Below are 12696 nucleotides of genomic sequence, written 5' to 3'. Positions count from 1 at the left end.
CCTCAGCCTCCCAAGTACAGGGATTACAGGTGTGCGTAACCACGCCCGGCTAAGGAGTGCTGTACCTTCATCCAAATTAAGATCCAGATTGGGCACCATGCACAAGTGGTATTTCTTCCAGTCAATGAAGCATGAGGTATCTTTAAAGACAGAGGCGCTTGGCTCCTTCTGATCTGACAATATCAGAGGCAGACCAGAAGGTCCATAGAGAAATATGTAGAGTTGCTAAAGAAATCTGCCAAATTTATTTCTTATGACTATATCACTTGTATAAAACAAATACAACACTGGTTATTTAAGTCCAACTACTTTTCTAGCCTCATCTGTGTGTGTGTGTGTGTGTGTGTGTGTGTGTGTGTGTGTGTGTGTACGGAACCCACTATTGGTTATTCAATTCCAACTACTTTTCTATTCTAGCCTAATTTCTCTTTCTTTCCTTTTTTTTTTTTTTTTTTTTTTTTTTTTTTTGCGGGTCTGGGGTGGAACCCAGGGGCATTTGACCTCCAGGCTACACCCTCTGCCCTATTTCTTATTCTTTATTTTGAAACCGGGTCTCACTGAGTTGCAGAGGGCCTCACTAAGTAGCTGAGGCTGTCCACGAACTGCGATCCTCCGGTCTCAGCCTCCCGAATGCTGGGATCACAAGCGTGCGCCCCCATGCCTGGCTTCCTTTTTTTCTGTGTGTGTGTGTGTATGTGTGGATTGAACCCAGGGGCATTCTACCTCCAAATAACAACCCTAGCCCTATTTTATTTTTATTTGGAAACAGAGTCTCACTAGGTTGATCAAAGTCTCACTATTTTCACTATTTGCTGAAACTGTCCTCAAATCTGCAATCCTCCTGTCTCCTGTCCTCCTGTCCTATTGGGACTATAAGCGCATGCCACCATGCCCGGTTTATTTTTAATTTTTTGGGGGGTCAGTACTGGAAATGGAATCCAGGGGCATTCTTCTTTTGTGCTATACCCCCAGACCTATTTTTTATTTTGAAACAGGATCTCACTGAGTTGCTTCACTAAATAGCTGAGGCTGTCCGCAAACTGAGATCTTCCTGTTTCAGCCTCCCAAATGCTGGGATTACAAATTTGTGCCACCACACCCGGCTTAATTTTGTGTGTGTGTGTGTGTGTGTGTGTGTGTGTGTGTGTGTGTGGTGCTGGGGATTGAACCCAGGAGCATGTCACCTCTGAGCTACACTCCCAGCCGATTTTTTATTCTTTATTTTGAAACAGGGTCTCACTAAGTTACGGAGGGCCTCACTAAATAGCTGAGGCTGACCACAAACCTGGCTCCTCCTGTCTCAGCCTCCCACGTACTGAGATTACAAGCGTGTGCCACTACTCCTGGCTTCTTTATAATTTTTTTTTTTTTTGTGTGTGTGTGTGTGTGTTTGTGGTACTGGGGGTGGAGCCCAGGGGCTTTTCTACCTCTGGACTATACTCCCAGACCTATTTTATACTTTATTTGGAAACAGGTTGCTGAGAGCCTCCCTAGGCAGCTGAGGCTGGCTTCGAACCTGTGCCATCCTCCTGTCTCCTGTCTTAGCCTCTCAGGTGCTGGGATTACAAGTGTGTGCCACCACGCCCATCTTCTTTTTAAATTTTTAAAATTTTTTTATTATTTTTTTGGGGGAGGTGGTACTAGAGATTGAACTCAGGGGTACTCTAATCTTTGAGCTATACTCCTAGTCTTATTTTTATTTTTTATTTAGAAATAGTATTTCACTGAACCTGTGATCCTCCTGTCTCAACCTCTCAAGTACTAGGATTACAGGTGTGCACCACCACTCCCAGCCTCCCAGTCCTTTTTATTTCTTATTTTGAAACAGGGTCTCACTAGTTTGCTGAGAGCCTTGCTAAGTTGCTATGGCTGGTCTTGAACCTGCAACCCTCCTGTCTTAGCCTCCCAGTACTGGGATCACTAGTGTGTACCACCACGCTGGCTTCATCTCTCCTCCTTGTACCATCCAGTCCATGGTTCAGTCATACTGGTTTATATATATAAAAAAAAATGCATGGCACATGTGTCATGTTTTACAGCTTTCAGTTCCCTGACAAAATTTTCAACTTGGCTTTTATCTTGGATTATATGTTTTTACACAAATCATTCATGCTTCTAGATAAAGAATTAGTATATAACGTCTTTCCTAAAATTGGGGTAATAAAAACCCATCTCCAATGGCAATTGGCTGGAATCTGTCATCAAAAGGATATGGAAACTGAAGAAATCTTGTTCTGCTTGTTCAGCTGGCTGGAGAAGGCCTTGGGGCTGGGGCACAGAGCAGCAGCTGGAGTCAGTATCAGTTCTCCCAACAAGTCCATGCCAGCCACATCCTCAGGGATGAAAAGTGTTACTGGATGTCCTACCACTGGGTGGATTCTGCTGCAGTGTGATTCACTTGTAACAAATTTTGGTCTATAATCAGAAAACAGACATGACAAATTTAACTCTTGTCTCTCTTAAGAATTTATTTATTTATTTATTTAGCGAGTCTGGGGATGGAACCTAGGGGCATTCAACCTCCAAGCTACACCCCTTCCCCTATTTTTTATTCTTTATTTTGAAACAGGGTCTTACTAAGTTGCAAAGGGCCTCACTAAGTAGCTGAGGCTGTCTGCCAACCTCAATCCTCCAGTCTCAGTCTCTGGAATGCTGGGATTACAAGCATGCGCCACAACACCTGGCAAGAACTTATTTAAAAGCATTCGAAATTCCTTTTATAACTTCAGGAGATTCATGGCTATATAACCCATAATACCAGTTTTGCTAGCAAATGTAACTTGTGTCTCACTTAGGGAATCACAGCCATGGAAAGGGGAGAAAACATTTCAGAGATGGTATCATAGCTCATGCTTTTGCTATTTCTTTTTTTTTTTTTTTTTTTTTTAGCGGTACTGGGGTTCCTGGAAGCCCTTCTACCTCCGGGCTACACTCCCAGACCTATTTTTTATATTTTTGAAACAGGGTCTCTTACGCCAGCGCGGCTGGCTTCGAACCTGCGCGATCCTCCTGTCTCTGCCTCCCAAGCGCGAGGATTACAAGCGTGCGCCACCACGCCCGGCTTGCTTTTGCTATTTCTAGTGGCAGTTTCTTATTCTCAGTCTTTCACTAAATTACTCTCTGGTTCTGAGCAAAAGTTTCAAAGATCATTCAAATATCAGCATTGTGTGATGGGTCTGTGAATCACAAATCACTTAAAATCGGCCCTGTGATGCTCAAAAGTCTGTTTGCGTATGTGCCTCACCTTCCCTGGCCAAGGTCTCAGGTTACTGTTTAGGAATGATAAGAAAAGATTAGTTGTCTTTTCTCCTAGAAAGAATCTAGTAAAACTTTGTTTACTTTTCAAAAGCTCTTTTCTATTTATATCTTAATGTTTATTAGAGCCATGTATAGTGACGCATGCTTGCAATCCCAGTACTTGGGAGGCTGAGACAGGAGGATCCAGGTTCACAGCCAGCCTCAGCTACTTAGTGAGGCCCTCCACAACTTAGTGAGGCTCTCAACAACTTAGTGAGACCTGCTTCAAAATAAATAATAAAAAAGAAAATGTTTACTAATATTTATTTTGTTGTTATCCTTATTGTTATTGTTTTCATACTGGGGGTTGAAACCAGGGGTATTCTACCCCTGAGCTACACCCCTAGCCCTATTTTTTTTTCCATTACTAGGGATAGAACCCAGGGGTATCCTACCTCTGAACTACACCCTGAGCCTATTTTTTATTCTTTATTTTGAAATAGGGCCTCACAAAGTAGCTGAGGCTGGCCACCATACCCAGCTTCTAATAAACATCTTCTTTTTTTAAATTATTTTTTGTGGTACTGGGGGTGGAACCCAGAGGCTTTCTACCTCCGGGCTATACTCCCAGACCTATTTTCTATTATATTTGGAAACAGGGTCTCACTAAATTGCTGAGAGCCTCACTAAGTAGCTGAGGCTGGCTTCGAACCTGTGTGATCCTCCTGTCTCAGCCTCCCAAGCACAGGGATTACAAGCGTGCGCCACCACGCCCTGCTAATAAACATTTTCTAAACAAATTAGATCTTCTAAACAAATCAGGTCATCCAAGGAAACGTGTCCATAAACATTGATTTAAAGGCTTAAACTCTTCTCAGTAAAGCTATGATAAGGATCTGTCTTACTGTAAAGATTGAATGATACTACAGGAATATTATATTTATTATTATTATTATTATTATTATTATTATTATTATTATTATTATTATTATTTTGCGGTACTGGGGGTTGAACAAAGGGGCATTCTACATCCCAGCTACACTTCCTAGCCCTATTTTTTTATTCTTTATTTTGAAATAGTGCCTCACTGAGTTGCAGAGAACCTCACTAGTAGCTGAGGCTGACCACAAACCTACGATCTTACTGTCTGAGCCTCCCAAGTGCTGGGATTATAAGCATGTGCCACCACATCTGGCTTATTATTTTTTTTTATGTGTATGTATGGTACTGAGGATTGAACCCAGGGGCATTCTACTTCTGAGTTACTTCCCTGCCCTTTTAAAATATTTTGTTTTTTGAGCCGGGCATAGTGGTGCACACTTACAATCCCAGCATTTGGGAGGCTGGAGACAGGAGGATCATGGTTTGCTGGCAGCCTCAGCTACTTAGTGAGGCCCTTTGAAACTCAGTGAGACCCTGTTTCAAAATAAAAAATAAAAAATAGGGCTGGGTGTCACTCGAAGGTAGGATGCTCCTGGGTTCCATCCCCAGTACCACACACAAAAAAAGTAAAATATTTTGTTTTTGTTTTTTTGTGGGATGGAACCCACGGGCATTCTACCTCCGAGCAACACCACCTGCCCTATTTTTTAGTTAGTTTGTTTTTTTTTAAAGTGAGTCTCACTAAGTTGCAGAGGGTCTCACTAAGTAGCTAAGACTGTCTGTGAACCGCGATTCTCTAGTCTCAGCCTCCTGAATGCTGGGATTACAAGCATGCACCACCATGCCCAGCTTAGTCTTTTTATTTTTGAAACAGGGTCTCACTGAGTGCAAAGGGCCTTGCTAAGTAGCTGAGGCTGCCTGCGAACCGCTATCCTCTGGTTGAAGTTAAGCACATATTAGTTCTTTCCTTGATATACTTCATGTTTTCTCTCTGGTAGCTGGATGCAATGGAAAACAAGATAGAGTCTGTCTAGATTATTTATCATCTCCTCCACAGACTTATTTTTTTAGAGTCGAAAGGAGGTAGAGCTGAGGAGAAAGATAATTTCCAAACCTATGCAAAAGGCTGATGCCCCCAAAATAATAATATACAGAACAAAGTCCTTGGCATTCATAGTATCTCTGTAGCCATGAGTTCAAGTAAGCTTTAAAAATTTCATGTCTAAATAGGATTGGGATTAGCAGAACTTGTATTATTTCCTTTACAGAAGAAAATAAGGCACGGAGAGGAGAAGCATACCCTCAGGCCAATTAGAATATATTCAAGGAAACAGGAATAATAAGTTTTCAACAAAATAACCTAAAAGCTTTGCTTCTACTTTTCTCATTGAAAAGCTAAAACTGGCACTTAAAAATTATAAGGGTAGCCGGGCGTGGTGGCGCATGTGTGTAATCCCAGCACTTGGGAGGCTGAGACAGGAGGATCGCACAGGTTCAAAGCCAGCCTCAGCTACTAAGTGAGGCTCTCAGCAACTTAGTGAGACCCTTTTTCCAAATAAAATAGAAAATAGGTCTGGGAGTATAGCCCGGAGGTAAAAAAAGCCCCTGGGTTCCACCCCCAGTACCACACACAGAAAAATGATAAGGGTAGGTGGGCATGGTGGCGCATACCTATTAATCCTAGTAATTGGGAGGCGGAGACAGGAGGATCGCAGGATTAGGACCAGTCTCAGCAATTTAGTGAGACCTTATTTCAAAATAATATATTTATTTTCAAAATAATATACATATATATTTATGCACACACAGAAAGGGCTGAGGGTGTGGGTTGGGAATGCCCCTGGGTTCGATCCTTAATGCAAAAAAAGGAAAGGAAATTACAAGGGTAGCTGGGCATGAGGTGCATACCAATAGTTACACAGAAAGCTAAGGGGGGGGGGGGTCGTTTGAGCCCAGGAGTTCAAGACAAACCTGGATAACATAGTGAGATCCTTCATCAGCAAAAACCAACAAACAAAAACCAACAAAACAAAACAAAACAAAAAAACAGTAATAACTGTGATTCTACTACTTGGTGGCTGAGACAGGAGGATAACAGGTTCAAGGACAGTCTCAGAAACTTAGAGAGACTCAGAAACTTAGAGTGACCCTCTATCAAAATAAAAAATAAAGCCGGGCATGGTGTGCACTCTCGTAATCCCAGCATTTGGGAGGCTGAGACAGAAGGATATGGTTCAAGGACAGGCTCAGCTACTTAGTAAGGTCTTTTGCAAGTCAGTGTGACCCTGTTTCAAATTAAAAGAATAAATCCGGGCATGGTGGCAAAAGCAAGCTTGTAATCCCCGGGTCTGGGAGGTGGAGACCGGAGGATCACGCAGGTTCAGAAGCCAGCCGCACTGGCTTAAGAGACCCTGTTTCCAAAAATAAAAAAGTATAAAATAGGTCTGGGAGTGTAGCCCAGAGGTAGAAGGGCTTCCAGGAACCCCAGTACCACGAAAAAAAAAAATTAAAAGAAAAAATAGGGCTTGGGGTGTAGCTTGAAGGTAGAAAGCCACTGGGTTCCATCCCCAGTACCACAATAAATAAATAAATAAATAAATAGTTCTGGGGATGTATCTCAGAGGTAGAATGCCTCTGGGTTCAACCTCCAGTACCAACTAAAAGGAGGGCTGGGATGTAGCTCAGTAGTAGAGGGCCCTTGAGTTTAATCCCCAGTACTGCAGGAAAAGAAATGTCAAAACACATGGCAAAGGAGACTGTTGTCAACTTTTTCCCACATTCATACACATAACAGAGTAAAAGATGAAGAGGTCAATAATGCTTTGGCTTTCACCTCACATAATGTTGATAGTTTACGACAAGAGCAAGTCCATTCGACAGGTTCAAAGTGGGTTCATTCTCTAACCTGCAAAGCAAAGGAAAAGTAAGCCACCTCTCAAATCCAGCTGTGCTTGATACAAAGCTTGCTTGACCCGTGACCACTACCACCCCAGAGAGTACTGGAGTTCACTAACCACATAAAGAGAGGAGAAAAAGCAATTTTTTAGTTCATCTACCCTCTCTAGTGAGAGAGTTTACTCATTAAAAGCTAATGTACCATAATATCTGTGCATGGTAGCAGACGTGTAGCACACGTCTGTAAACCTAGTACTTGGGAGGCTGAGACAGGAGGATCACAAAATGTGAACCTACTGGAAATAGGATAATTATGGGTGAGAAAAATTGCAGAGCCATGGTATCTTAAGTCCTGGACATACCCAAAGGTCTCTGTGGAAAGGATTCCATTCACCTTCACACTGAAGTGAAACCTGACCTGCAAAAAACAAATGAGGGGAGAGACTTCATGTGAGCCAGGCCAGAGATGAAAATGTCCATACCTAATCCCTAAAGGAAAATGGTATTACTTAACTATAAAAATTATTATCATAAAGTTGGGCGTGGTGGCGCACGCTTGTAATCCCAGCATTTGGGAGGCTGAGACCGGAGGATCACAGTTTGTAGACAGCCTCAACTACTTAGTGAGGCCCTCTACAACTCAGTGAGACCCAGTTTCAAAATAAAAAATAAAAAATAGGGCAGGGGCTATAGCTCAGAGGTTGAATGCCCCTGGGTTCCATCCCCAGACCCTCAAAAAAATTATTATCATATAATTTATAAGCCATAATTATATTCATTAATGAGACACAATGTGATATTTTTATATATGTGTACAATATGGAATGATTAAGTCAAGCTGATATGGCATGGGATGATTAAATCAATCACCTAATTTGCTTATTTTGTATGTGTGGTGGGACTTTTGACATTTACTTTCTTAGCTATCTTGAAATACATAATGTATTATTATTGACTACAGTCACCCTGCTGTGCAATTGTATAAATTCCGTTTGCCATGACTACAGCCGTCTTGAGTCAGAACTCCCAGGATCGCCAGGAGTGATCCTAGTTGGGTTTTCCTGCATAATTTCCCAGGAACTAAAATAGATAAAAATCGTTAGAGTCATATATGGAGCTCTGTAACTGGATCCTTGGCTCAAAGGATATACTGACTCCTCAGTATTATCTTAGGATAAACCAGGCACTTCATTACAGCTAGAACGACGTCACTTTTGTGCCCATAAATACAACCTCTCTTTCTGCCCAGGCTTTGAGATGTCCCCCAATTGCACTCCCCACCATCCTAGAACGCCCGTTTCTCTTTCTTCAGTCTCACTGCACAGTGAGGGCTGGTCCTCATACACTAGGGCTGGGTTGCTCTGGAATAGTAATAGATACTTAAAATGTTCAACGTATCAGTTCTATCTAATTGAAACTTTGTACCCTCTGACCCTATTCTCTCCTTCCCACCTTCCCACCTTCTCTCAGCTTCTCTCTACTGTGTGTGTGTGTGTGTGTGTGTGTGTGTGTGTGTGTGTGTGTGTGTCTGTCTGTCTGTGGTGCTGGGGATTGAACCCAGGGGCATTCTACCTCCGAGCTCCACTCCCAGCCCTATTTTTTATATTTTATTTTTTAAACAGGATCTCACTAAGTTGCGGAGGGCCTCACTAGGTAGCTGAGGCTGGCTGTAAGCCTGGATTCTCCTGTCTCAGCCTCCCAAGTACTGGAATTACAAGCAAGTGCCATGACATCGGCTTCTATTCTCTACTTCTATGAATTCGTGTGTGTGTGTGTGTGTGTGTGTGTGTGTGTGTGTGTGTGTGTTACTGTGGATTGAACTCAAGGGTATTCTACCTCCAAGTACATCCCCAGCCCTTTTTGTTAATATTTCTGTTTTGAAACAGGGGTCTCACTAGGTTGCTGAGTCTTGCTACATTGCTGAGGCTGTCCTCCAATCTGCAATCCTTCTGTTTCAGCCTCCCAAGTACTAGGATTATAGGCATGTGCCACCACACCAGACTTAAATTCAACTTTTTAGATTCCATATATAAGTGAAAATCATGTGTTATTTTTATTTCTATGCTTGACTTATTGAATGGAAAAAGAATACATGGTAGTTAGATACAATGGGGCACACCTGTAATACCAGTACTTGGGCGGCTGAGTCAAGATGATCAAGAGTTTGAGACTAGTCTCAGCAACTTAGCAAGACCTTGTTTCAAAAATAAAATATGGCTGGGGGTATATCTTAGAGGTAGAATGCCTCTGAGTTCAATCTCCAGCACAAACATATAAATGGCATGTATACACAATGGGATACTATTTAGCCTTAAAAAAAAAGAAAGAAATCCTATTGTTTGTGACAACATAAATGAACCTGGAAGTAAAAGATATTCTTTATCACCCTTTTCCACTTGCACTTTCACTAAACATACTTAATACCTTCCTCTGTTCAAACTCTCAGTCTTAAATACATTGAGTCCCATCCTACAATTGCAGGTGGTCTCAAGTTATAAGAAAACCCTGCCTCTTTTCCATTCTTCCAACCTATTTCCCTTTTTTTGATTTTAAAGGAACTTCAATGTTTATGTCTATTGTTTTATATACATGAATCACTATGGGGCTTTCCTTTGCTTTTCCTTCCCATCTTCATCTCACTTTATGTCCTCTCTCCAGTATACATCACTGTTCTAATTATTCCCTGCCATCAAGCTACATTTTTCTTTTTGTGTAACATAAGGTAACAAGGACTCCAGAGCCAGATTTCCTTGGTTCAGATCCTGATTCTGCAAGTTACTTAAACTCTGTAACACAGTTTTCTCAGCTATAAAATGGGGATAATAACAACAAACCCTACTTCATAAAGGCTGTTGTGAGGGTTAAATGAATGAAAATACTTGAAGCCGGGCATGGTGGCACACGCTTGTAATCTTAGCATTCGGGAGGCTGAGAATGGAGGATGGCGGTTCGCAGACAGCCTCAGCTACTTAGGGAGGCCCTCTGCAACTAACTCAGTGAGACCCGGTTTCAAAATAAAGAATAAAGCCGGGCGTGGTGGCGGACGCTTGTAATCCCCATGCTTGGGAGGCGGAGACAGGAGGATCGCACCGGTTCGGAGCCAGCCTTGCTGGCTTAAGAGACCCTGTTTCCACATAAAAAAGTTAAAAAATAGGTCTGGGAGTGTAGCCCATGGGAGTGTATCCCGGAGGCAGAAGGGCTTCCAGGAACCCTAGTACCACCAAAAAAATAAAAAAGAAAGAAAGAAAGAATAAAAAGTAGTGCAGGGGCTGTAGCTCGGAGGTCTAATGCCCCTGGGTTCCATCCCCAAACCTGCAATAAATAAATGAATAAATAAATAAATATATAAATAAATATATAAATAAACCCTGAACTCTGCTGAGAGTAGAAAAAGTAAGCCAGGCGTGGTGGTGACACACACCTGAAATCTCAGTACTTGGGAGGCTGAGACAGGAGGATCGCAGGTTCACAGCCAGCCTGAACTACTTAGTGAAGCCCCGTGCAACTTAGTGAGACCTTGTTTCAAAAAGAAGAAGGAGAAAGAGAGAGAGAAGGAGAAGAAGGAATAAGAAGGAAAAGAAGGGAAAATAGAAAAAGTAGGAAGAGAGCATGAGAAAAGAACAAAGTTATATGACATACTTAACTGTATTCCGTATTCCTCTTATAAATAGATCTAACTACATGTCTAAATATATCTAACCATATGTAATCATAAACTTTTTAGCTTTTCAGTGTTCAAAATATCTTATCTCGAGTTCCTGATTTGCTTTCACAGTAACTTTAGAAAAGGTAACTATCTGTAAGGTTTATTATCTATGTTTAGCGCATACACAAAAAGGACACAGAGGACAGAAAAGAGGTATCTAAAGTGATATAATGAAGCAGTAAGGAGGTGATAAAACGATCCAAAAGAAAATTCTCTATATTAAGTTTTTATCTTAATAAAATTCTCTAAGCCGGGTGTGGTGGTGCACGCTTGTAATCCCCACACTTAGGAGGCTGAGACAGGAGGATTGCACAGGTTTGAAGCCAGTCTCAGCTACTGAGTGAGGCTCTCAGCAACTTAGTGAGACCCTGTTTCCAAATAAAATAGAAAATAGGTCTGGGAGTATAGCCTGGAGGTAGAAAGCCCCTGGGTTCTACCCACCCAGTACCACCAAAAAAAATTCTCTATATTAAGTTTATTCTCAGTTATGTCACATGATCAACAATAAGACTGCCCTTGTGGGATTACAGTTCAGTGGTAGAGTGTGTGCTTAGCATGTACAGGTCCTGGGTTTAATCCCCAAGAAAAGAATAATTGGCTTAAGGGCATAGAAACCAAATCAGTTCAAATATTAAGAGTTTTAATCATCTATAATGAAAAAAAGAAAAGCAATCATAACCTTCCATGTCCTACATAGTAAAGGTTTCTTGAGAACTTATGTTTAAGTCATATGTATTATAATCATTACTATTCAGAAAAATAGCTTACCTTGTGATATACCACTATGATTTTGCGTAAAAAATGCTTTATAACCAGACAATCTGTCATCAAAGTTCTGGGCTTTTCATCAACCTATAACAATACAACAAAACACACCCATCACATTATATACAAAACCAAGATCATTAATGAATCAAATATGGTGTTTCTTCCTAAAAAAAAAAAGATAGCTATACCTCAGAAATATTTTTGGACATCCAAAGAGAAACATCTTTCCTTTTTCCAGTACTGGGGATGGAATCCAGTGCATTCTACCTCTGAGTTATACCCCAGCTCTATTTTTTTCAGTACTGGGGATTAAACTCAGAGGCATTCTACCTCCCAGCTACACCCCCAGCCCTATTTTTTATTCTCTATTTTTTTTTATTATTTTAAATTTTATTTTATTGGTGCACTGTATTCATACATTATAGTGGGATACAAACTTTTGTAGACATACATGCACACATCGCCCAGTCAGCCCCCACCCGATCCCCACCCCATTCTCTCCCCATCCCTCCCTCCCATGCTTGGCTTAGTGGTTGACATCTAGTATTATAGCAATTTATCCAAAATTAAAAATGATAATCTCACATAACAGTTTTATTTGTCTGATACCAAGCTTTTGATGTCTTAAAGATAACATTTCAATATTTCTTTTTGCTTTCTTTCTTACCAGAGAATATTTTTTTCTTTTTTTTTAGGTGAAACTATCATATATTTATTTTTCAGAAAAAAATCTATCCTGATATGGAATATGGACTCTAGTTACCCAAAACAATCTCGAAGCAAAAACAAAGCTAGAAGATGTATATTTTCTGATTTCATACCATATAAAGCTACAATAATTGAAACAGTGTAGTACTGTTATAAAGGCAGATATATAGACCATTGGAGTTAAATGCAAGCCTAGAGCTAACTTCTTCCCTATATTGTCAAGTTATTTTTGACAAGGTTTCCACGAAGATTTGGTGGTGGAAATAATAATCTTTTAACTAAATATTGTTGAAAAATAATAATTACATGGAAAAGAATAAAATTGGACCCTTACCTAATCCCACATACAAGTATTAACTCAAACTAGATAAAAGACCTAAATATAAATCTTAAGACTATAAACTTTTAGAAGAAAATCTGGGTCATAAAACCTCACAACATTGAAATTGGCAGTGATTTCTTGGATATGATTTCAATGGCACAGGCAACAGAAGAATATA

General features: G+C 40.8%; 1 protein-coding gene across 1 annotated transcript in view; it reads right to left on the bottom strand.

The window, feature by feature from the left end:
- TOP6BL (TOP6B like initiator of meiotic double strand breaks) overlaps positions 1 to 12696 on the bottom strand; it is a gene marked incomplete at both ends in the record, with an annotated part of 89064 nt that overhangs the window by 39744 nt on the left and 36624 nt on the right. Inside the window, 5 exons of the mRNA XM_080693503.1 lie at positions 66 to 225; positions 2220 to 2415; positions 6953 to 7024; positions 7377 to 7432; positions 11489 to 11572. Coding sequence (XP_080549629.1) covers positions 66 to 225; positions 2220 to 2415; positions 6953 to 7024; positions 7377 to 7432; positions 11489 to 11572 — 568 coding nt within the window. The remainder of the gene's footprint in view (positions 1 to 65; positions 226 to 2219; positions 2416 to 6952; positions 7025 to 7376; positions 7433 to 11488; positions 11573 to 12696) is intronic.

The sequence above is a fragment of the Muscardinus avellanarius genome (assembly GCF_963383645.1).
Source record: "Muscardinus avellanarius genome assembly, chromosome: 1".
NCBI lineage: Eukaryota > Metazoa > Chordata > Mammalia > Rodentia > Gliridae > Muscardinus > Muscardinus avellanarius.
This window is presented reverse-complemented; position numbering and strand designations above follow the sequence as displayed.